Below are 22,885 nucleotides of genomic sequence, written 5' to 3' on the forward strand. Positions count from 1 at the left end.
ACATACCGAATATGTAGCAATAAATGAATGGGTCTGGTTATGAATGCAGCTTGTATGTACCTGTAGAGGAGGGTGAACATGTGCAGATCTGAAGAGTCTAAAGCAAGGTGCGGGGAGACTGGTGTGAGCGATGGCATGATTGCGAGGTGTATGATAGCAGCAGAGACTTATGTGTGGGTGATTGTGTGAGAGGTTGTGTATGTCGGGAGCTGCAAACCGGGGAGGGGAGAGGGTGTGCGAAGGAGATGCGTGGAGAGAGGAGAGGGGGAGTGGAGATTCGTTTACATCCGCGGAAGCCCTTTCCCCTCCACCGCAACAGCCCCTCTCTTTCCGCACGCCATCGCCCTTTTAAGAGCACAGCCTGGGGAGGGAGAGAGAGATGAGAGAGAGAAAGGGGGGGGGGGGGGAGAGAGAGAGAGAGAGAGAGAGAGAGAGAGAGAGAGGAGGCTGCCTGGAGACGGGGGAGGGGAGCGCGATTCCTGGAACAGCCCGACCAAAAAAAAAAAAAAACGAAAGCCGGAGCTGGAGCTGGAGCCGCCGCGACCGTTTCAAGTTCCCCCCGCGTGGAAAATGTACCTGATTTCTGTCCAAAGCTCCGGGATGTAAAACTAAAAGGGGGTAGCTATGGAGATGGAGAGCTCGGCTGGCTCCTTTCTTTGACAGGTGTGGAGTAGGGGAAAAAGTCTGAAAGAGAAACAAGCATGTATGCCAAAGGGAAGGGCTCAGCCGTTCCCTCCGACAGCCAAGCACGGGAAAAGTAAGTGCAACGCGGACACGGAGCAGGGAGCTGCCGGGGCCGGGCGCCCCGAGAAAAGAGGGAGGGAATGTTGGGGCGCGGTGGGTACGCTGTGACTACTCCCTGGGAAGTCTGCAGGAAGCCCTGGGGGTGTGGGGAACGGGCTAGGGGTGTTGGGACTCACAGATTGAGGTTTTTATTATTTCCCCAAGTTATTGCTCGCTCGTGTGGGTGTCGGGTGCAGAGGGAAGCGCCGAGATCTTGGGCAGCGGCGCGGGGCGAAAAGAGGATGAGTTGTCAGGCAGGTCTCCCGCAGGGGCCTCCCACCCACCCCTGATGAGAACTCCTTGCCGGAAAGTTTGCAGGGCGCTGCGCGGCGGAGTTGGACCGCCTCCCTTCCTACACCTCCCACTCGCCTCCCGGCACATGGGTGCAAGGCTGGAGCTCCCGGACGCCTGCCTCTTCACTTGGCAGGAAGCGACAGGGTTGATAGATCGGGGATACCCTGCTTAGGAGCCACTTTGATTCGGCAGGGTCTCGACTGTCTGGACCCCAAGGATGCCTGGCCGGGGAGGACGAAGAGGGTGAGGGTCTTGGGAAAGAAGTGTCCAGGGGGAAAAGTTTGTGGCTGAGGAGCAGGAGCTGTCGGTTGCCCCCGTGATGGCTTGGGAATCTGGCGGGGTGCGGGCGGCTCCGAGGAAAGGGGGGCGCCGGCGGGGCCGGGGCAGGGTCGGCCCCGGCCCCAGGTGGGAAGTTTGTCTCCCGGTCGAGGCTGCCCATCGGTTCAACACAGATGGGTCGGGCTCCCAGCGGAGGCCGGCCCGGCTCCAGCCCGGGAAGCGGGTCGAGGGCTCCTGGAACATTAGGGATGGGGAACGGAAGGAGACGTGCGGGTTCCCGCCCTGCCAGTCCGTGAGAGTTTCTCCCGGCAGCAGCAGCGCTCCTGACTCTGGGGAAAGTTGTCGGGAGAGTGGAGTCCCCGGAGGGGGGTGGGAGGGGCTGGGCCAGAGGGGCAGGGACCACGCAGGGTCGGAGCGCTGGACCAGTGGCCACCCCTGACCCTAGGTACCCTCCCAGTCGGGATATCCGTGGGGAGTTGGGCCGGGCTCCCCATCCTCTAAGGACCTGGGGGTATCCGAGCGGCTTTTCGGAACCAAGGCCCGGGCAGCGCACACTCCCCCGCCGCCGCGACCAAAGCAGGCCGCTCGCTCCCCTTAGCCCCCCGTCCAAGTTCGGGGGGCGTCCCGGGACCCGCTTTCTCTGGCGTTTTCACCTGCCAGTGGGTAGGGGCCTCCTCCCAGAGTTGTTTGAGGGAATTCCCCCGGGGGGGCGGGCCGGTGACTGGAGGGGTTGGTCGGGAGGCACGTGGTGGGGTTGGGGTTCCGTTGGCAGCAGCCCCCTCCCCCTTTAAGAGCGGGGCTGGAGCCGCCAGCCTACACAGGCTGTGACCGGGGCCGGAAGAGGGGTCCGGATGAGTGCTGGGGGAGGTGATTCGCCCCGAAGTTGGTAGCCGGCCCCTCAGTCCCCTGCCGGTCGAAGGACTGGACCTGGCCGTTTCAAGGGAGTCAACCCCGGCCCCGGGGCCAGCGGACACCTAGGCAGGACCTGAGCCCTCAGGCCGGGAGAGGGCGGCGCCACCTAAGGTGCCCTCCCTTTGAATCGGGCCAGATTGCCGAGGCCGGAGACACGAAGCGTGGCATAGTGGAAAGAGCCCGGGCTTGGGAGGCAGAGGTTGTGGGATCTATTCCCTGCTCAGCCACTGATCAGCTGTGTGACTTTGGGCAAGTCACTTGACTTCTCTGTGCCTCCGTTACCTCATCTGTAAAATGGGAATTAAGACTTTTGTTTTGCCTCCCCCTTCTAGACTGTGAGCCCGTTGTTGGGTAGGGACCGTTTCCATATGTTGCCAACTTGTACTTCCCAAGCGCTTAGTACAGTGCTGTGCACACAGTAAGCACTCAATAAATACGATTGAATGAGTGAATGAAAGACTGTGAGCCCCACGTGGGACAACCTGATTACCTTGTATCTTCCCCAGTACTTAGAACAGTGGTCGGCATATAGTTAGCGCTTAACAAATGCCATCATCATTATTATTTTATTATTATTATTATTAAGAAGGGTAGGGAGGCGGTGGGGGGCGAGGGAGGCGGTAAGTCATAGGAGAGGCGGGAGGGGTTGGCACAACCCGCCCCCACCAGGGTCCTTCCCCTTCTTTCCCTTGTCCCTGCATGGTTTCGTCGCTTGCATCCGTGCCAGTTAGTACGCATCCAGAAATGCCACCCCTTCTTCTCTTGAAACCCTTCAAAAGCCCTGTCAGGGCCTTGCCCCTTCACGGAATTTTTTTTTTCCTTGCAGCACGTGGGTTTTCAGTAACTTGTTATTGTAGGGTCGTCCCTGGTCAGCGGGGCTTGGTTGTTTTAGGATTGCTGGCTGGGGAGGGAAGCAGGTTTGACCACTGGGTGGAAGGGATGGAAGTTTTGTGAGACTTTACAGACTTTCTCATTCAGACTTAGCCCTCAGGCAGGGAGTGGGAGTGAATTAGGAACAGGGTCTCAGAGACAGCCCAGGGTCAGCCACCCTAAAATGTGTTTGGAGTTTTTCTTTTTCTCCTCTGAAGGGACTCCAGTGTCCTTGGGTAACCCTCCTTCCACCCCTGCAGTTTATTCTCCACAGGCCGGGTCATCTTTCTCCTGTAGCCCCAGCCTGGGTCCTGCCCCCTGCCCCCTGCCCCTTCCCAGCAGCGTGGCTCAGTGGAAAGAGCCCGGGCTTTGGAGTAAGAGGCCGTGGGTTCAAATCCCGGCTCCTCCACTTGTCAGCTGTGTGACTTTGGGCAAGTCACTTCACTTCTCTGGGCCTCAGTTCCCTCATCTGTAAAATGGGGATGAAGACTGTGAGCCCCTTGTGGGACAACCTGATTACCTTGTATCTACCCCAGCGCTTAGAACAGTGCTTTGCACATAGTAAGCGCTTAACAAATACCAACATTATTATTATTATTATTATTGTCCTCCTCTCTTCTTTCCCCTACACCTGCCCCCCCCCCCAAAAAAAAAGAGAAAATTGGAGACAAGGACACTAACTTACCAAGTGCGTTGAGATTTTCAGGGACTGGACCCCTAGCAGAATGGACCCGGGAAACTCAGTAATGACTCTGGGCTGGAGGGCCGAAGTAGTTCACCCTGCTCCTCCCACCAAATGGCCTCCACCCTCCAGCCTCCAGGCCTGTCCCTATCTCTTGTCTCTCTGTCTCTAGGGCTTGGGGCAGCTGAGGCCATAATGCTTTGGTACAGCACTTGGATCTGTAACCCTTAAGCTCTTAGATATTCACCCCTCCCCCGGCCCCCACAACACTTAAGTACATATCCATAATATCCAAGAGCTTAGTACAGTGCCAAGCGCTCAGTACAGTGCTCTGCACACAGTAAGCGCTCAATAAATGCAATTGAATGAATAATATCCATTTCCCCCCCTCTAGTCGGTAAGTTCCCTGTGGGCAGGAATCTTGTCTACCTACTCTATACGGTATTGTGTTATCCCAAGCCCTTGGTACAGTGTTCTGCACACAGTAAGCTCTCAGTAAATGCCATTGATTGAATGACTGATACAGTAGTGGGGGGTGGACAGATGGACAGGCGGGGGCAGCTTCCATTTGGAAATGGGGAATGGAGTTGGATAGTAGCTCAGCTCATTCCAGGGATAACCAAGGGGCCAGCTGCGGGAGGTGTGGCCGGGCCTCGCTGCCCCACTGCCCACCCAGCCCCACTGCTATTTTTACCCAGCACGCAAGGTTACATCAGGCAGGCCTGTCATTTCCTGCACTGTCTGGTTTATTTTCATCCTCGGCCCCCCATCCTAATCTTTGGACCTTCGTCTGCTCTCTCCTCGCAATGCCCTCTCCCTCCCCCCCAGGACCTTCCCCTCCCCCCAGGGCCCTGAGCCTGAGAATGCAGGCTTGAAGCCAGGAACTTCCCTCCTACCCTAACCCCTAGACAGTAATCCTTTCAGCCTCTTCTCTTTCAGCCTCTGCTCCCCTCACCTCACCCCATCCCCACCTCCACCCTTAGGAGGGCCTCATGGCTTGTGAGGGGGAGGGCAGCTGGTAGAGCTGGATGTGAATCCTGCCCTGTGCCAGGCAGGAAGTGGGTGTCTCAGGTTCAGAGGCTTCTTGAAGCAGGTCTCCCGCTGGCACCACCCTTTCTCCTCTCCTTTCTCCTCTGCTCCTCCCTCCACCCCACATCCGGGGGTTGACTGCCCCTCTGTCCAGGAATCAATCTATCAGGGGAGCAGGAGAAGTCACGAGTATGAATACCAGGTGTGGGTCCTGGCGGGTCCGAATCTGGGGGGTGGGAGCACAGGCGTGAGGCATGGGGTGATGGGGCGCGGGAGGGAGAAGGGCAACCTGGAGGACTTGAGAGATCTGATTTCCCTATCCTGCAGGGGGCGCCTTGTCCGTGCCAGTGCCTGGGCCTGTGTCTGCGATACTCATTAGCATAAAAAGTTAATTAGATCCCTGCTGCTCTCCCACTCCATTACCTGCAGCTAATATCCCTCTTAGTCTCTAATTGGAGGGGTGGTGGGGGTCTTAGGCCTCACTGTCTTGGGAAGGGTCTTCTCCATTCATTCATTCATTCACTCAATCGTATTTACTGAGCACTTACTGTGTGCAGAGCATTGTACTAAGCGCTTGGAAAGTACGATACAGCAGTAAAGAGAGACAATTCTTGCCCACAACGGGCTTACAGTCAAGGGGGGGAGACAGACATCAAAACAAAACAAGTAAACAGGAAGCAACATAGCGCAGTGGATAGAGCACGGGCCTGGGAGTCAGAAGGTCATGGGTTCTAATTCTGGCTCTGCCACTTGTCTGCTGTGTGGCCTTGGGCAAGTCACTGCACTTCTCTGTGCCTCAGTTCCCTGATCTGGAAAATGGGGATTAAGACTGTGAGCCCCATAATAATAATGATGATGGTATTTGTTAAGTGCTTACTATGTGCCGAGCACTGTTCTAAGCGCTGGGATACATAGAAGTTTATCAGGTTGTCCCACGTGGGGCTCACAGTCTTAATCCCCATTTTACAGATGAGGTAACTGAAGCACTAAGTGAAGTGACTTGCCCAAAGTCCCATGTGGGACAGGGACTGTGTCCAACCCAATTTGCTGGTAACTACCCCAGCGTTTAGTACAGTGCCTGGCACATAGTAAGCACTTAACAAATGCCACAATAATAATAATAATAATAATTATTATTATTATTATTATTCTCTTCCTAAAGCCAGGGTTCTCAGCTGGATTCCTCACTGCCCCCATCCCCTCCTGGCCCTGTTTCTGTTCTTCCTCTTATATGAGGCTTCTGCCACAGGGGGGCCCAAGGAGCAACTTGGCCATTTTTCCCACTTTCATTCAATCGTATTTATTGAGTGTTTGCTGTGTGCAGAGCATTGTACTAAGCGCTTGGGAAAGTACAGTAATAAACAGTGATACTCCCTGCCCACAATGAGCTTACAGTCTAGAAGGAGTTTACAGCCTAGAGGGGCCCCTTTGTGTCCCACAGGGGTCAGGTTGACATTGGATACTGGGTTCTGCCCCAGAGGCAGCTGCAGCAACAGCTAGGGGGTAGAAGGTGAGCTGGATCCAGGCTGTGTTTTTCTCCAGGGTCTGGGCCCCCCAGGAAGGGGAAAAGGCTCCATCCAGAGCTCTTAGCCATTGTGGAGGAATGGTGGGAAGTGGGAGGTGGGGGTAATGTGGGTGTCTGGGAGGTGGGGGGGGTCAGGGAATCAACTCTCCCCAAGATGTAGGACTGCTCTGATGCCCTGTTCCATTCCAGGTTGGCATTATATGTTTATGAGTATTTGCTGCACGTGGGGGCCCAAAAATCAGCACAGACCTTCCTCTCTGAGGTAAGAACTGGGAATCCCTCCCTCCATCTCAATCTCCCCTACGGCCTCTCTACCACATCCCTCCTCTACCCAAATCCCCCACACTTCCTTCCCCTTCTGTTCCCCTTGCCCCTTTATTTCCTTTTCTCCTCCACTCTTGTTTTGTTCCCATCAAAGAATCCAAAGCTATAGGGCTTCCAGGAGCCCAGGCCAGTGCAGGAGCAGGATGGCTAGGCCATCTGGGCATCCTCTCTCTACCTCTCCTTGCTCAGTTAACAACAGCCTCATAATGGTTAGGGCAGGCAGGCAGGGCCATGAGGGGAGGAGGGAGAAAGGTCCCATTAGGCAGGGCCTCTCTCTAACCTGCTCCCCTCTCTCTCTCTTTCTCTCTCTCTCTCACTCTCAGATCCGATGGGAGAAAAATATCACGCTGGGCGAGCCACCTGGGTTCCTGCACTCTTGGTGGTGGTAAGTGCACGCTTGGTGTCGGGAAGGGCCAGGGGCTCCCTCTCCTCAGGGAAGGGAGCAAATCATTGGTATAAGGTGGGGTTGGAAAACTCAGAATGACTGGGGTTCACATGTCCCTTCCCCCTGCAGCGTATTCTGGGATCTGTACTGTGCAGCCCCGGACAGACGGGAAACCTGCGAACATTCCAGTGAAGCGAAGGCGTTTCATGACTATGTGAGTAGAGAACCAGCCTCAGCTGTGTTTATGTAGGACCTACAGTATTTGATCTAGGACCTGCAGTGTTTGTGTAGGAATCACACTATTGTGTTTGTACAGTGCTTGCTGATGGTATAGGGTCTGCAGTATTTTGTATAGTCCATTCCTAGAATGTGGCCATTTGGGACTTGTGCAGCTACTCCTGGCAAGCAGCCTGGGGAGCCATGCCGGGAAGGTGCTTTGGGGGTCCGGCACCAGCGTTTAGTCCCGGGCCCCCCACACACCTCGGGACAGCCCTGCCTACAGCAGGATTCAGGGGATGACCTGCAGTGTTTGTGTAGTAGTTAGGGATGCTAGGTGGTCCATACCTAAGCATTAGGATGAATGTCAAATAAAGCAGCCATCACAAGATTCCTTCAAAGCATCCTGTTGCCACTGTCATAGGCTGGATGGACCATGAGTCTGACTCAGTAGCAGCCTAACGCAAAGCCATGGGCTCTCATGATCTACAGTATTCAATAGCCAACATTTCAGGACCCACCGAGCAATGTTCACGTAGAACCAGTGGTAGTCAATGAGTGACCTACAGCATAGGACTGCTAGTGTTAATTCTTTGTAGAACCTGCAGTGTTCTTCCAGACTGTAAGCTCCTTGTGGGCAGGGGATGTGTCTACCAACTCTGTTATATTGTACTCTCCCAAGTGCTTAGTAAAATGCTCTGCACACAGTAAGCCCGCAATAAATACCACTGACTGATCGATTGATTGATTGATTGATTTGTGTAGGACCTACACTCTTCAGTATAAAACCTGCAGGGTTTGTAAAAGAATCTACTTGTCAAAATGTGGATCTCCTGACTGCTCCTGTGGAATAGGCCAGCTAACAGAAGAGACGCCAGACCTCTCACTGGCTCTATGGCTGAGGCTGGCAAAATACCAAAGATGTTGAGAGTTCTGGGCTGGGTGGAGGGGAGCAGAGCTGAGGCGAGGGCTTTGGCCAGAAAGGGTATCTCCCCTAGAATCAGCTCCGGTCTTGGGGGGGGTTCCAGAGGGCCAGTGCTGCACTATTTATTCACCCCTTCGAGGCCCCCAGGTGGAGGTGAGTGGGCCTCTGCCCTGAGTCTGCCCTGGTGGCTTGTAAGGAAAGACTGGGGCTTGCAGGAATCAGCACTGACTGTGTGCAAAGCACTGTACTACGCACTTGGGAAAGTACAATACAATAGGATTGGTAGATAGGATCCCTGCCCACAGGGAACTCACAGATGAGAGGGAAGGGCTTGGGCTCCCCTCCCCAAAGCCTGTGTGGTCAGTGGGTTTATCAGGAACATGCTAAGGGCCTGCTCAGTCCACTCTCCCTCTCCCCCCTCTAGATGGGCTCTATCCCTTTTCCAATGGGTGAGAAATAGCTTGGGCCTTGGGGATAGGGCTGCTAGGAGGTCCTGGGTGCACTGGATGTCTACACTAACACACAGCCTCACCCTCCTACACACCTCTAGTCCGTACTCCTTCGATTAAACACAACCTCTTCCCCCCCAATTAACAACATACCATCCACACCCCCATACCACCTCCCCACTCATTCACCATCATACAGACAAACATGCCTTCACACAGCTGAGCCTACTCTGAGTGACCTCCTTCTTGTCTTTCCACGGGGGTGGCAGTGGCCTCCAGAGTCCAGAAAAGTGGAGCTGTTGAGCCCCAGAGCTCCAGAGACCCTGCAGTTGGTCCAATCCTGGCCCTCCCAGGTGGTAACTGGTCAGTGGGGCCTGGGGAAAGAGCCCTCCTCAGTGGCTGGGAAGCAAGACCAAAGCAGAACCTGGTTGGAGGAGGGCTGGATATGTGGTGGGGTGGGATGGAGGAGAAGGGGGAGAGGCAGGAGGGTCACCCGGAGTATGGGCTGGAGAGGGTTAAAGCCTTCAGTACAAATTGCCTGCCGCCAGCACCCCCTGCTCTGGGCGAGTTCGGCTGGGGGGTGGTGTGGGGGGGGAGGAGGTTTGTTAGCAGCACTCGCCTCCTGAAACTGATAGCGACTTGGCTCTAAGCCAGACTCCCTGAGACTAGGGTTTCAGCGCTGAGGCCGCGGTGGGGGGAGGGGGCTGGAGCAGGGGTTGGGGCCAGGGATGGGGAGGGGAGACCAAGTACCACCAGCCTCATATTGGGGTGGAGGGAGACAGCAGAAGTCCTCACCTCTCCGCTGCTTTTGCCCATCACCCCCACACCCCTCTTGCCCAGCAATAAGGTACCAATTTAGAGGGGGTTTTGATGGAACAGCCTAAAGCACGGGAGGTGAAGGGAATCTGGGTCTGTTGATGGTGTGAGCCTTTGCCTGGGCATGAGACCTCCCTTGCCCCAACTACCTTGCCAAGGTGTCCTCTGCCCATTGCTGAGTTAGGAGATTTGGGGAGGGGATGGAGATAATCTTGAGTACGGATTGTTTCACTGGAACAGTGATTGAAAGCTCACAATGTTCTAAGTGCAGCACCAGTCAGGCAGAGGCCCAGTGGGAGGGTTGGGCCAGGGGTGGGGGCCAGATGGTTTTGGAAGCTCCAGCAATGGCTAGGAGGGGGAGAGCAGTGCTGAGTCTCTCTCTTTGCCCCATGCAAACAAAAGCACTTCCTAGAGGGGGCAGCAGCTCACATGGTGGATTCTTTGGGCAGCCTTTGCTTAACACCCACTAGGCATGGCTAAGACCGGGGGGGTCTGCCCTGGGACTCACCTTTTAATAATAATAATAATAATGGCATTTATTAAGTGCTTACTATGTGCAAAGCACTGTTCTAAGCACTGGGGAGGTTACAAGGTGATCAGGTTGTCCCTCGGGGCTCACAGTCTTAATCCCCATTTTACAGATGAGGAAACTGAGGCACAGAGAAGTGAAGTGACTTGCCCAAGGTCACACAGCTGACAATTGGCAGAGCCGGGGTTTGAACCCATGACCTCTTACTCCAAAGCCCGGGCTCTTTCCACAGAGCCACACGGCTTCTCTCATTTAGTGATGCAACTTTATTTCTACACCCTCAGGGAGCTCCCGGGACCCCCCTCCCTCTCTTTCAGGCTCCCACTCCTGGGGCCCATGTGCCTGCAAGGAAGGGGATGGGGGGGGGTGCTGGATATTCCACTTGGGGATGGGGGAGGATGAGTTTGATAAGTAGTGGGATGAGCAGAATGAAGGAAGGCACTGGGTTCCTGTGGGGTGGGTCCCTGGCTCCCCTAGCCCAACTCCAGTTCACCCTTCCCCCCACACAAAGGTGAGTCTTTGGGACCCAGACCCTAATCCCAGCAACCTATCTGCTCTGGGCCCTCCCCAAATCCTGATTTGTGGATTTGAGGGGAATTGGGTCCCTATTCCGGTCAAGTGGAACTTGTGTTTTGGGGTGGGAGGTTCCCAGATTAGGTGACCCTTAACAACACCCCCTCTTCTAGTCTCTGTCGAGAGAATATTGGGAGCCAGGGAAGACCAAGCTGTGCTAGGAGGGATGCAGGAGGCAGGTAGGTTAAGAGGGGAGACTCCTCCACCCAGAGATTGTCACCACTGCCCCAACCCCCACCAAGAGCGGGACTGAAAAAAGCTGGCTCTGCCCCACTGCCTGGCTTTGAAGGAGTTAACAGAGATGGTTGCGTTTTTTTCACCCTTCTTCACGGAATAGAGCTCAGCTTCCTCCCTCCTCCTTTTCTCCTTCCTTTCCCCCTTTGCTTGTTCCAGCTCCCCTTTCCTTTCTCTCTGCTCCCCAACACCACTCTCCTCCTCCCCTCCCCCTGCATCTCTTTTTCACCAAACTCCAGATGCCCTTTGCTGGGAGCAGGTTCTCGGCTTTAATATTGCAGGCGGGAGGGGGGAGGGCAAGGGGGGAAATCTGTGGGGGGCCAGGTTCTTTTTGCTGCTCCGAGATCACAGGGGGCCCTCTGCCGGGTCTGCCCCCCCTTCCCTTCAACAACTCACCCCCTCCCCTCCCCCACCACTTGCTGGGCCCAGAGGGACAGCAGCAGCTCCTTCTTCCCCTTCCCTCCTATTGAGGCCCCCTGCCCCTAGCCCTCCCTTCCATCTTGCCTGGGGGCTGATTCCGGGGGTCCGAGCAAGAGACTCAGGGGCTTTCAGGGAAAGTTGTGGGGGGGGGGGGGGAGAAACAAGCAAAGCCAGCGGGCTAATTGAAACCAGCCAGGGCTGCCCATAGGGGAAGGGGAGTCTGAAAACTCCGGGCAACACCTCCTTCCCAGCTCTGCCCCCACTTCCCTCATCCTGCACCAACCTCAGGTCCTTCCCTGCATCTCCCCTTCTCATTCCGGAACAGACTCACAGTCAGTAGGCTGTGCACTTTGCCCAGCCCACTTTGCCGTTGTCCAGCTCAGCGTGTCCCCCATTCCTTCCACCCCCCAACTCATCGCCCATGTGCTCCCATGGAAAGCAGGCTTAGGCAGAGGCGATTGGTTCCATCCACACTCGTGCTCCTGGGCAGGTCCCCTTATCCAGGTTTTTCATCCCGGATTTTGGGAAGAACACGAATCGTTTCTTAGCCTCCAGGTACCCGCCCCCAACTCCTGGTTCCTTGCTGTCAAGCTCTGGTAAGGGGAATGAAGGAGGAGGAATAAGAAGGGAGAAGGCTCCGGGACACTGAACCCTTCCAGAGGGGAGTGCTAGGAATAGCTGGCAAAAACACCTAGGTCCCTGCAGCTCAAGAACCTTGGTTAGTTCTAGCCGGTTTCAAGACCCTCCTCGACCCTCCCAGACCCTCTCCGTGTTCATCCTACCAGAGCCTGGTCAGAAAAATAGGAGGAGGGAAGTGGGAGGGGCAGAACAATAAAGCAGGGGAGGGGGGTTTCTCTCACATTATCGGGCCTCCCTTTATTTAACCTGGGCTTTTGGTAGAACACTCCCCAAACCCAGGCCAGCCCATACTTTCTCCCTCCCCAAGGAAAGTGAAACAGTTTCTGACACATACCCTGCCCCCTTCCCAGATACACATACAGAGCACCACACACACACACACACACACACATACATACATACACACATACTCAAATTCACAGCCCTAGCAACAAACATATTCACAGTTATAGATACACACTAATTCAGATAGATAGAAAAACAGATATACACACCACCCTCCAAACAGGTTATACAGATACACCCTTCTCCCACCACTTTCACTAATTCACACACATGCAAAACACACATTTACAGATTCATGCACAGCTTTACTACCTCCACCTCCCCTCTTGATCCTTCCTGGAACATTCTTCTCCAGGATCCCAGAGGATCCTACCCTGTGGCCTCTATGTTCAGCGGAAGAGCCCCAGGTATAGTGTATTCAGGAGCAACCTGAGATGGTGTGAGTTTTTTTAAATCTACCCCATCCCAGTGCCTTTCAGTTCATCAATCAATCGATCAACTGTATTTATTGAGCACTTACTGTGTGCAGAACATTGTTCTAAGCACATGGGAGAGTACAATATAACAGAGTTGGTAGACACATTCCCTGCCCACAGCGAGCTTGCAGTCTGTATAAGTAAATTATGGATGTATATGTAAGTGCTATGGGGTTGAGAGAGGGGTGAATAAAGGGAGCAAATCCTTTTTACTCTGTGTCTGGTCAAGGACTGGCCAGAAGTCCCCTGCTCACAATCCTTGTCTTAGGTACTACACCAAGGAGTGCTCAATATTGCTACTGCTAGCAATGAGTCATCCCAGGTCTCAGACTGGAGTGGGGGGTGCACACCCTACTACACTTCCCCCATCTCCCCAGCCAGGGGACTTTGCCCAGGGTACCAGGGGCCTGTGGGCACTTAACCTAAATGAAGCTGGTCAGTTTACCCAGGGGTAGGAAGTCACCATTCCCAGAACTGTGTTGGGGAGAGAACTGGAACAGAGAATGGGGGGCAGAGCTTGGTCCATCCTGACCCAGGGAAGGCCCTTTCGTTCCTTTTGCATGATAGGCCCTGAAAGCAACTTCAGACTCAGTGCTCCTACCAGCTGCACACTAAGTGTCCCTGAGTACCATCCTCTGACCTCTTCTTGTGGTGCATCCCACCTAACATGTAAGGACTAACTGATTCTCTCTTTTTCCCTTGTTAGACTGTAAACTCCTCTAGGGCAGGGATCATGTCTATTGTCCTCTTTCAAACACACAGAATAGGCATTCAATAAATACTACTGATTGATGGTCTCTGCCCTGTCCCGGAGTCTACTCTGGAGAGTGGAGTGGAGATGCAAGGGAAAGAGATTCAGATTCATTTTCAGTTTTTACACTAGAATAAAATCGCCACAAGCACGAGGGGGAAAGAAACCCTTTCTCCTTGTTTCTATTGTTTCCCTTGTTTTCGTCTCTTGTCTCCTTCAGTCTCCGATTCTCTTTCTCTGTCTCTATCTCAAACCTCAGTCTCTTTTGCTCAGTACCTGTCTCAGTCTCTCTCTTACACTCTCCCTCCTTCCTTTTCTCTCTCCCTCCCTGGTATCAGAGGAAGAACAAGCGGGGGCTCGGGCGCGGCGGCGCGGAGCCGTGCGCTGTGTGCAGAAATGATTTCCATTTCAGAATTAATGAGATTCTCCTGAAGTGAGACACACTCGGCTTCAGAGGGCCGTCTGCCTCCCGGGTCAGCCTGCGGAGTCAGGCCCCGTTGCCATGGCAGCGCTGCCTTGCATATGTAAAGCCGGAGAGCTCTGGGACTGAGGCAGCGCCCCCGCCCCCCCGCCGCTCGGGGGGAGCCAGCCCCCGAGGAACAATGAGCTGGGGGAGGGGGAGGCCAGACAAAGGCCGCACGGGGGTGGGGGTTGGGGGGGCAGGAGGAGGAGTAGACGGAGTGGGGGGCCCAGGCGGCGGGGGGTGGGGGGGAAAGAAGGGCCCTAGACAGAGAAGCTGGGGACCGTGGTGGCGGCGGTAGTTGGGTAATGGGGGTAGGGTCAGGGAAGAAGAGAGCAAAGAGGATAAGTAGGTGCTCAATTGGGCCCGCGTGGCCGTGGCAAGAGGAAGGTGCAGGGTTATATGTTGAGAAGGCATACAGGGATGGGCCCAGATATGGATGAGGGCAGCATGGGAGAACTGGAGAAATTGGGAAAAGTGACTTGGCTTGGATCTGGCCCCAACTCAGAAGAAGGGGTCTCCACTCTGGGGTCAGGACCCAGGAATGGAGTGCCCCAGTCATGTTTCGGTCTCTCACCCCCCATCCCCTGTCCTAGAGGGAGGGGGTTGGAAGAATTCACAGAGAAGGATCATCCAGATTGCGGGTCGGTGGGGTTGGGGAATAGGGAGCCGGGAGCCCGTTGATGCAGTCCCTGGGAGAGCGGTGGAGTCTTGGGGGCCGGAGGGATGGGGGTTGGTGGGTGCAGTGGGGAGGTGGTGGGGAACTCTACCAGCGGAAACAGCAACATCTGCTACCAACTAACAGGAGGGAAGCGGCTCAGGGGTGGAGGTGGGGGGTGTTCTCTGGGCGGCTGGGTCCGTACCCCCCTGTCGGGTCTGCGTTGTCTACAGCCAGACCCCTCCTTGGCCTGTGAAGCCTGGCCCGGCCAGGAGGAGGCACCGCAGAGCCAGGCCGGGGTTGGGGATGACCCGAGCTTTCCCGAGGCGCTGGTCAGGAAGTAGGGCGGACATCCTGCCAGGATAACCAGGCCTAGCAGCGCCAAACGCTCCCCCACCCCTCCCCCGACACCAAGCTCTTAGACCCTTGTTCTTTGGAATGAGTCGAGAGGATGGAATGGGGAGGGGGTGCATTAGGAATTTTCAAAGGGAATGGGGAAATGGGGGCAGGGCTTGAGAGCCATCACTCCTGCTGGGACACACCACCTCTTCCTACATCTCCCTCCGCTTTCTGGGTGTGCCTCATAATCTCTTAAGTGTCTCTCTCCATCTCTTTTTAGGTGTCTGTTTCCCCTGTACTTTTGTCTGTGTCTTTGTTTCTTTGTGCCTACCGTCTCTATCTCAATGTCTCTCGGTCCCTCTGTGTGTCTCTGTCTCTACCTCCGTGTCTCTTCGGTTTCTTCCTTTTGTGACCTTGATGGCTTCAGGAGAAGCCGAGCGCTCCCCAACTTGTTGTCATGGCAACGCCTGCTTTGCTTTTTTGGGAGTCGCAAGTGGTGGGGGGGCAGGGGGCGCAAGGACCCCGGCTTCATTCCAAGGGGCCCCGAGAGTCACAGGGAACAAGGAGAGGTTTACCCCCGCCTTGAATTCCCGACCCGACCTTCGAGCCCAGCGAGGGAAACGGACCCCGAACCCCGATCTCCCTCCCTCGCCCGGCTCCGGCCTTTGTCTCGCCCTCTCTCGCTCGTTCCCGTCCGGCTGTGCTTTTCTCGCCCCCTAGCCCCGCCTAGGTCCCTGGGCCCGGGCCTGCCCTGCCCCCGGACACACGCCTCAGCCCCCGCTACCGAGAGAGAGAGAGAGAGAGAGAGAGAGAGAGAGAGAGAGAGTGTGTGTGTGTGTGTGTGTGTCGGGGGGGGTCCTGCTTGGTAGACAGATTGTCCCAGGGAAGGCGGGGCGGAAGGCGGGGCCGTTGACCCCGGGGCAGGGGCAACGCACCGAACAGGCCCAGCCTCGCCTGGGGGATTAACCCCCTTCGTGCCCCTGCCCCCGGGGTAGATGCCCTTGGAGCATCAGGGTGGGGAGAGCCGTTCAAAAAAAGGGAGGAGAGAGGGGCTTCCCAATCCCCCCACGCTTACAATCTCCCTTGCCTTTCCACCCCTTAGGGCCTCATTCCACTAACCCCTTCCAGGGGGCCATGCAAGTCACTTCACTTATCTGTGGGTTGACCAGAGCAGGAATAGGAACTCAGACAGTGGCCCTCTCACCAGAAGGGTACATGGGGTTCCCCACCCCGTCTGCCAGGCTGAGATGGGGCGGGAATTCCGTGTGTCCGTTCCGCCTTGTCCCCAGCGGCCGGGCCCACCCGCCTTGCTTCCTCCTCCGCTACCGTGCCAGGAAACGTTCAGGCGCCTGGCGCTGCCCCCGGGACTCCCGAGGGTGGTGGTGGTGGCGGGGGGGAAACGCAACTGGAAGAGTTGAGGCGCGCGAGGGGAGGCGGGGGAAGCATGCATGGGAGAAAGGAGAAGCTGTGCCCCTGCCATATTCTATACTCATGGAGATAACTGTGGGATTGAGTTTAGGGACTGCGTGCTCCCAAGAGACCCTACAGTAACAAAAGCAGAGGCAAAAGCAAAAGGCAGTCGCGATTGACCGTAACCGCTTGCGTTGTGCATACGCTACGGGTGTTGGAAAAACGCTTCTGCTAAAAACCCCGCCTTCCGGTGGGGGCATAGTCTCCCCTTCCCCCAGCGCCAGGGGTGCCGTAGAAAAACAGGAGGTGGGGAAGGGGCTTGTTGGGTTAAATCAAGGGCGAGTCCCCTCCCCCGTCCGGTGTCTCCATCTGCACCTCCTTCCCCCCTCCCGGGCTGGGGCGCGGGGGCTGCGCAGGTGGCGGGGCGCGTAGAGGGTTAACGCGGACTGGAATGCGGTGGCGGCGGCGGCTCCGCGGGGCGGCGCGGCGCTGGGGGGCGGCGCGGGGAGCGCTCAGCTGCCGCGCCCCGGGCGCTGTTGGTTTTGGCGGCCTCCACAGACTCGCCATTGTCTTGCAAATGATTTGTGCCTGGCCCTAAAGTGAGTTCAGCTGGGTTCGGCCGCTCTGATCCAGCAGCCGATAAATATGAGGCAGGGGGCCAGGGCCATGTCTGCTCTCTTCCCCCCCACCCCCAATCCCATCGGTCGCCCCCTGGGCCCTAGCGACCGCCCCGCTTCAGCTAAGAGAGAGGTGGGTCTCACCAGCTCTTGCGGCAGGGGGCGCTCCATGGAAGATGTTGGCGGCGTGGGCCGAATGGAAAGAGCACGAGCCTGGGGCGGGGGAACCTAGGTTCTGTAAGAAGAATAATGATAGTTATGGTATTTGTTAAGCGCTTACTAGGTGCCAGGCACTGTGCTAAGCGCTGGGGTAGATACAGGCAAATCCAGTTGTACGTAGTCCCTGTCCTGTGTGGGGCTCACAGTCTCGGTCCCCATTTTACACACGAGGTAACTGAGGCACAGAGAAGTGAAGTGACTTGCCCAGGGTCACATAGCAGACAAGTGGCAGAGCTGGAATTAGAACCCTTGACCTTCTGACTCCCAGACCCGTGTTCTAACCCACTGTGCCCCACTGCACCCAACCCTAGAGTTCAGCCCCAGCAAAGCAGAGCAATATGTAACTTCCAGAGCTAGCAACAGCACTCTCCTCTGCTGCCCAGGGGCTCCATATTCATGGAGAAAGAGGCCTTTCTTGAGTCTTTCCACCTTAATAATCATAATAATAATACAAAGCGCATTCTATGTGCCAAGCACTGTACTGAGCACTGCGATAGATACAAGGTAATCAGGTCCCACATGGGGCTCACAGTCTGAGTATGGGGTAGAACAGGGATTTGAATCCCCATTTTGCAGATGAGGGAACTGAGGTACAGAGAAGTTTTGACTTGTCCAAGTTCACACAGCAGTAACTGGCGGACAGAGAAGCAGCATAGTATAGTGGCTAGAGCACGGGTCTGGGAGTCAGAAGGTCAAGGGTTCTAATTCCAGCTCTGCCACTTGTCTGCTTTGTGACCTTGGGCAAGTCACAACTTGCAAGATCCTCTTCTCTACTAGACCGGCCATCTTTTAAGTGGAGAAGGTTCACTCATTCAATCGTATTTATTGAGCGCTTACTGTGTGCAGAGCACTGTACTAAGTGCTTGGGAAGTACATGTTGGCAACAGAAGGTTCTGAGAATGATGATCTTATTGGGGGCAGCTGTAGGACAGGCTTGTAAGACCAAAATCAATTAATCAGTCAATGGTATATATTGAGTGCTTACTGCATGTAGAGCACGGTATGAAGCACCTGGGAGAGTACAGTATAAGAGTTGGTAGGTGTGTTACCTGCCCAGAAGGAGTTGGCCTGTCTAAAGGTCCCCAGACAGCAGAGAGCTTCCCTTCTTTGCCTCTTATCCCAATCTGCCAAACTCAGGTCCATCTCAGTCTGTAGAATTTCTCCCACCCTTTCGAGTAACCCATAACCCCTCTGCAGTCCTGGTGTCCCTGCCCCCACCCCCACCCCAATTCGGCCTTTACAGGCCTCTGGCTATTCCTTCTGTGGCCTCACTGACTGACTCAGCGGCTGCCTGGACAAAGGCAGGAAGCAGGAGCTGTGGAGTTGAGCGCCCTGCTAGAGGGAGAGGGATGAGGTGGGGAAGTGTGGTGGAAGGGTGGCAAAATCTCTGCTTATTGTACTTTGCCAAGCGCCTAGTCCTGTGTTCTGCACATAGTAAGTGCTCAATAAATGCCATCAATGGATTGATTGTAAGCTCATTGTGGGCAGGGAATGTGTCTACCCAACCCTGTTATATTGTCCTCTCCCAAGCGCCAAGAATAGTAGTCTGCACACAGTAAGCTCTCAATAAATATCACTGATTCTAGAGTCTGGTGGCAGCTGCTCTGGGGTCCCCGGGGGTGGAGACTCTCCCTCCCCTCCTCCCCTCATGGAGTGCAGTTTACCCCTCAATTGTGGCTTCAATTTTGGGGTAAGGGTGGTGCAGGCATTGGCTTCACCAGGAGCTGGATGTATCCTCCTCTCCCATCTCCCCCCATCATACCTCACCGTGTTAAAGCAGAAGGAGAAGATGGCTGAGAGTTTTTTCTCTCCTATCTCACCAGCCCTGCTGCTGGAAGACACTCCCAGCAGCTGGCTCTGGGTCCTTCCCAGGTCTCAAATGTGCCATGGATTAGTCCTGTTTTAGAGTCCTCTTGCCCACTTCCCTACTCCCCTGTCCCTTTGCCCCCATGTCAGGGGATGCTGCCCTGACCGCTCGTCCCTCCCGCTCCAAACCCTCTGAACCCAGTGTTCTCTCCTCCCTCCACTCCAGAGGCCACATGGTGGTTGGAAGGGAGAAGGGACCCGGAGGGAAGCCAGCACACAGAGCAGGTGGTTGGGTCCACAGAGAAAGGGAGGAACAGTGGCGGGCAGAGGCATGCTAAAGATGTGGCAAGTAAGGTTCTTGCCCTGGATGCACATCTTGTGTGAGGCTGCTCCCGGTGTGTGTGGGGGAGGAAGACATGTGAGGCTGGGGTGAAGGCAGTTATCAGGTGGTGTATATGTAGGGAGGCACATAGCCTCATTGTTGCCACTGTTACCGGTAGGGACTGGGAGGGAGGGGACATACACCCACCCACCCCCTCTGCAATTGCCACCTCAGCCAGGGTACAGCTGGGTAGTGGGGTGGATATGAGAAAAAGTAGCCGGGGCCCCGGGAGGAATGTGGTTTGCGAAAGGCAGGCATAGCTCTGGTGATCAGCTCCACCAGTTCCATCCCCAAGCTGTAACAGGCATCAGCACGAGGTGGAGATGGGGAGAGTGGGGCTGAGCCCCAGAATCAGACAACATGCCACCCAACATGGGGATTTCCGGTGGGCCTATGCCCCCCAGATTCCTTCAGCTACCCAGGCTGTTCCTAGCATTGATGTGGGGCAGGTTACAAGGGCAGGGTGGCAGGGGATGATGTGGAGTGGAGTGGGGAAGCCAGGGGTAAAGCAAAACTGGACAGAGGCCAGGCAAGTTGGAGGAGGTGCTGTGGGGGGAGGGGGGACGGTAGGGGGAGCACGTTGGGCCAGCAGGGATAGTAATGGATGCCTATAGAATTGTTAGGAAGTGTCAGAGAACTGGATGCTCTGAACTGCCTGTACCCAAATTGCAGCATAGTCAGGGCAGCAACCATTCAGAAACTAGGTGGATTCAAGAACCAGTGGACAGAGATGGAGTGGGGGGGGATAGCTTGGACACACCAATGTCCAACAGCCTCCAGGCCCAGTACTCTGACCTTTGCCCTCTTGCCCTCTCTCCTCAGAGTGCTGCAGCTGCTCCAAGCCCGGTGATGGGCAACATGCCACCCAACGACGGGATGCCTGGTGGGCCTATGCCCCCCGGATTCTTTCAGGTACCCATGCTGCCCCTTGTCCCTAGCATTGGTGTGGGGCAGGCTCCAAAGTCAGGGTGGCAGGGGATGCTGTGGAATGGAGCTGGGAGTCAGGTTGTGACTCTAGGGAGGTGGCTTTGGCAGCATGCTATAGAGACCTGGGTATAGGCTCTGGGCAGGGAGCAGAGAGGATACCCTGCTTACCTTCCGTGCCAAGTCACCCTGGAGACTCACTAAGCTTTGTGCTTGTATGTATGTGTGTGTTCGTGTATATAAGTGTTTGCAGGAGTGTGTGTCTGGGAGAGTTTACACCCATGGAAGGATGCAGTCAAGGTGTCTGTACAGGAATGGTGTAGGAGTGAATCTGAAAGTTCTGAGTATGTGTGAGCAACTCGAGTGGAAACGTGGGGTGGGGGAAGAGAGAGAAAGCAGGAACATGCACAGAAGCACATGCACAGGGTTTGAGTCTGTCTTTGTTTCTTTGCAGGCGTGTGTGTGTGTGTGTGTGCGTGCGTGCCCGCGCCTGCACACATGCAGGGGGCTGTGTGCCTATGACAGTGTCTGAAGGTATATCTGTTTCTAAATCAGTGTCAAAGTGTGTGGCTGGGGGTCTCTGTGCTTGTATCCCCGGCCCACGTCATCCCCCGGGCCTGGAATGCCCTCCCTCTGCCCATCCGCCAAGCTAGCTCTCTTCCTCCCTTCAAGGCCCTGCTGAGAGCTCACCTCCTCCAGGAGGCCTTCCCAGACTGAGCCCCTTCTTTCCTCTCCCCTCGTCCCCCTCTCCATCCCCCCGTCTTACCTCCTTCCCTTCCCCACAGCACCTGTATATATGTATATATGGTTGTACATATTTATTACTCTATTTATTTATTTATTTATTTATTTTACTTGTACATTTCTATCCTACTTATTTTATTTTGTTGGTATGTTTGGTTCTGTTCTCTGTCTCCCCCTTTTAGACTGTGAGCCCACTGTTGGGTAGGGACTGTCTCTATGTGATGCCAATTTGTACTTCCCAAGCGCTTAGTACAGTGCTCTGCACATAGTAAGCGCTCAATAAATACGATTGATTGATTGATTGATTGATTGATTGTATCTACATTTGTGACTGTGCACCTCTGTGCGTCTGTTTCCATATTTGTGTCTAAATGTGTTTATGATCAGTGCTAGTGCAGTGTTCTGTACACAGTGGGGGCTCAATAAATACTGTTGACTAAGTGAATGTGTGTATTTGTGTGGGACTGAGTCCATGTGCACCTACCTAGGTTTCTGTGAATATCTGAGGTGCATCTGTATGTGTCTGAATGTGCCTGTGTCTATGTTTGGATGGGTATGGATATGGATGGATATGAGTATGGGAGTGTGTGTGTGTATGTGTGTGTGCGTGTGCGCGCATGCATTTCTGTATCTGAGGTGCATCTGTATGTGTCTGAATGTGCCTGTGTCTGTGTGTATATGGGTATGGATATGGGTGTGTGTGTGTGCGTGCCTCTCTGCTCCTGCCATTTTATTGCCTATGGTCTCCAACCAGCAATTGCCTTATAAACTCATCTGCTCCAAATTAGTGCTAATGGGAAGCAGAGACACAATGGTCTCCGCATGCTAATCTGGGACCTGGACTGCAGGGAGACCTGGGGAGGGGGAGAGGTTCTAGAGATGTGGCCACCTGGCTCTGGGGGCTGGGATCCCCATCTCTTCCAGGGTCTAATGTGGGATTGGGCCTGGTTGCTGGGCCTCCGAGGTCAGCGTGGCAAGGAGCACTTTGAGAAGCCAGGCGCAAAGGGGATTGTCCAGGGGTGCCGTCTAAGCTGGGCACAGTGGGGAAGAGGAAGGAGCAGGACCAGCTGTCCTCCCACTGTCCAGGCTCAGCCTTGTCAGCAGCTGACACTATGATGGGGTCAATGACAGGGTCAGAGTGGGCCAGTGGCGGAGGGGTGGCAGGAAGAGGTATGGGGCAGAGTTTGGCTTTGGCTTCATGCCTAGTGGGCTCTGGGCATGTGGGGACCTGGGGTTCCCTGTGAGGGGGTAGGCAGATCCATTTGCTCCCAAGTGGATGTGTGCTTCTAGTGGTGTGCTCTCCTGGGCTCATGCCATTGTCCTCGTCCTGACCCCGTGTTCCGTGCTCCCTTTCTGTTCCAGTGGCCTGAGGGATCAGTCCCCCTGAGTCATTTCCCTGCCCCATTTCCCCAGGTGCTGGACCCTCTGTGGTCTAGCATCATTCTAGGACCAAGGGGCCTGGGTCCTCTCCAGGGGAACTGAGGAGGGAGACAAGCCCCCCATTCCTCCTCTCCCCAGCCCTCAGCTTCCTTGAGCCGCTCGCAGAGGTTGCAGGGATGGTATAGTGGATCCCCCACGACAGAGCTTTTCTAGAAAGAAAGAATCCTGTCGGAGGGAAGGTGGAGGAACGGTGGGAATGGGGGTCCCCTCCCAGCCTCACTCACGTCTTCAACTCCCCCCTCAACTTGTTGCTGTTGAGACATGTGTGGGGAGATAGTGCCCCCTAGTGCCCACTGCAGCCCTGGCCCCCTGCCCCAGGGATACTCGGGTGCCAAATGGTTATCTCCCTAGCCTGGGAGAGGATGATTTTATTAATTGCCTCATTTGCTGCTGCATGGCAACTTGGGAGGGATTGGCTCCATGCCCCCCCACCCCGTGAGCCCTGGGCACCTCCCTGTGCCCTCTGTTTACCATCAGGCTACGTGAAGGG

The 22,885-nt window shown here is 55.3% G+C and overlaps 1 protein-coding gene across 4 annotated transcripts in view; it reads left to right on the top strand.

Moving 5' to 3' along the window:
- The first annotated feature begins 536 nt into the window (after positions 1-536).
- SSBP4 (single stranded DNA binding protein 4) overlaps positions 537-22,885 on the top strand; it is a 29,598-nt gene continuing 7,249 nt past the window's right edge. The window contains exons 1-5 of one of the 4 annotated variants that reach the window (XM_038772532.1): positions 537-757; positions 6,564-6,636; positions 7,022-7,083; positions 7,213-7,297; positions 20,110-20,199. In XM_038772532.1, coding sequence (XP_038628460.1) covers positions 702-757; positions 6,564-6,636; positions 7,022-7,083; positions 7,213-7,297; positions 20,110-20,199 — 366 coding nt within the window. In that variant the 5' untranslated portion in view covers positions 537-701. Of the gene's footprint in view, positions 758-1,225; positions 1,321-6,563; positions 6,637-7,021; positions 7,084-7,212; positions 7,298-20,109; positions 20,200-22,885 lie in introns of those variants that run through there. The other 3 variants (XM_038772530.1, XM_038772531.1, XM_038772533.1) reach the window with 3 other exon arrangements.

Source organism: Tachyglossus aculeatus, chromosome X1 (genome assembly GCF_015852505.1).
Source record: "Tachyglossus aculeatus isolate mTacAcu1 chromosome X1, mTacAcu1.pri, whole genome shotgun sequence".
Lineage (NCBI taxonomy): Eukaryota > Metazoa > Chordata > Mammalia > Monotremata > Tachyglossidae > Tachyglossus > Tachyglossus aculeatus.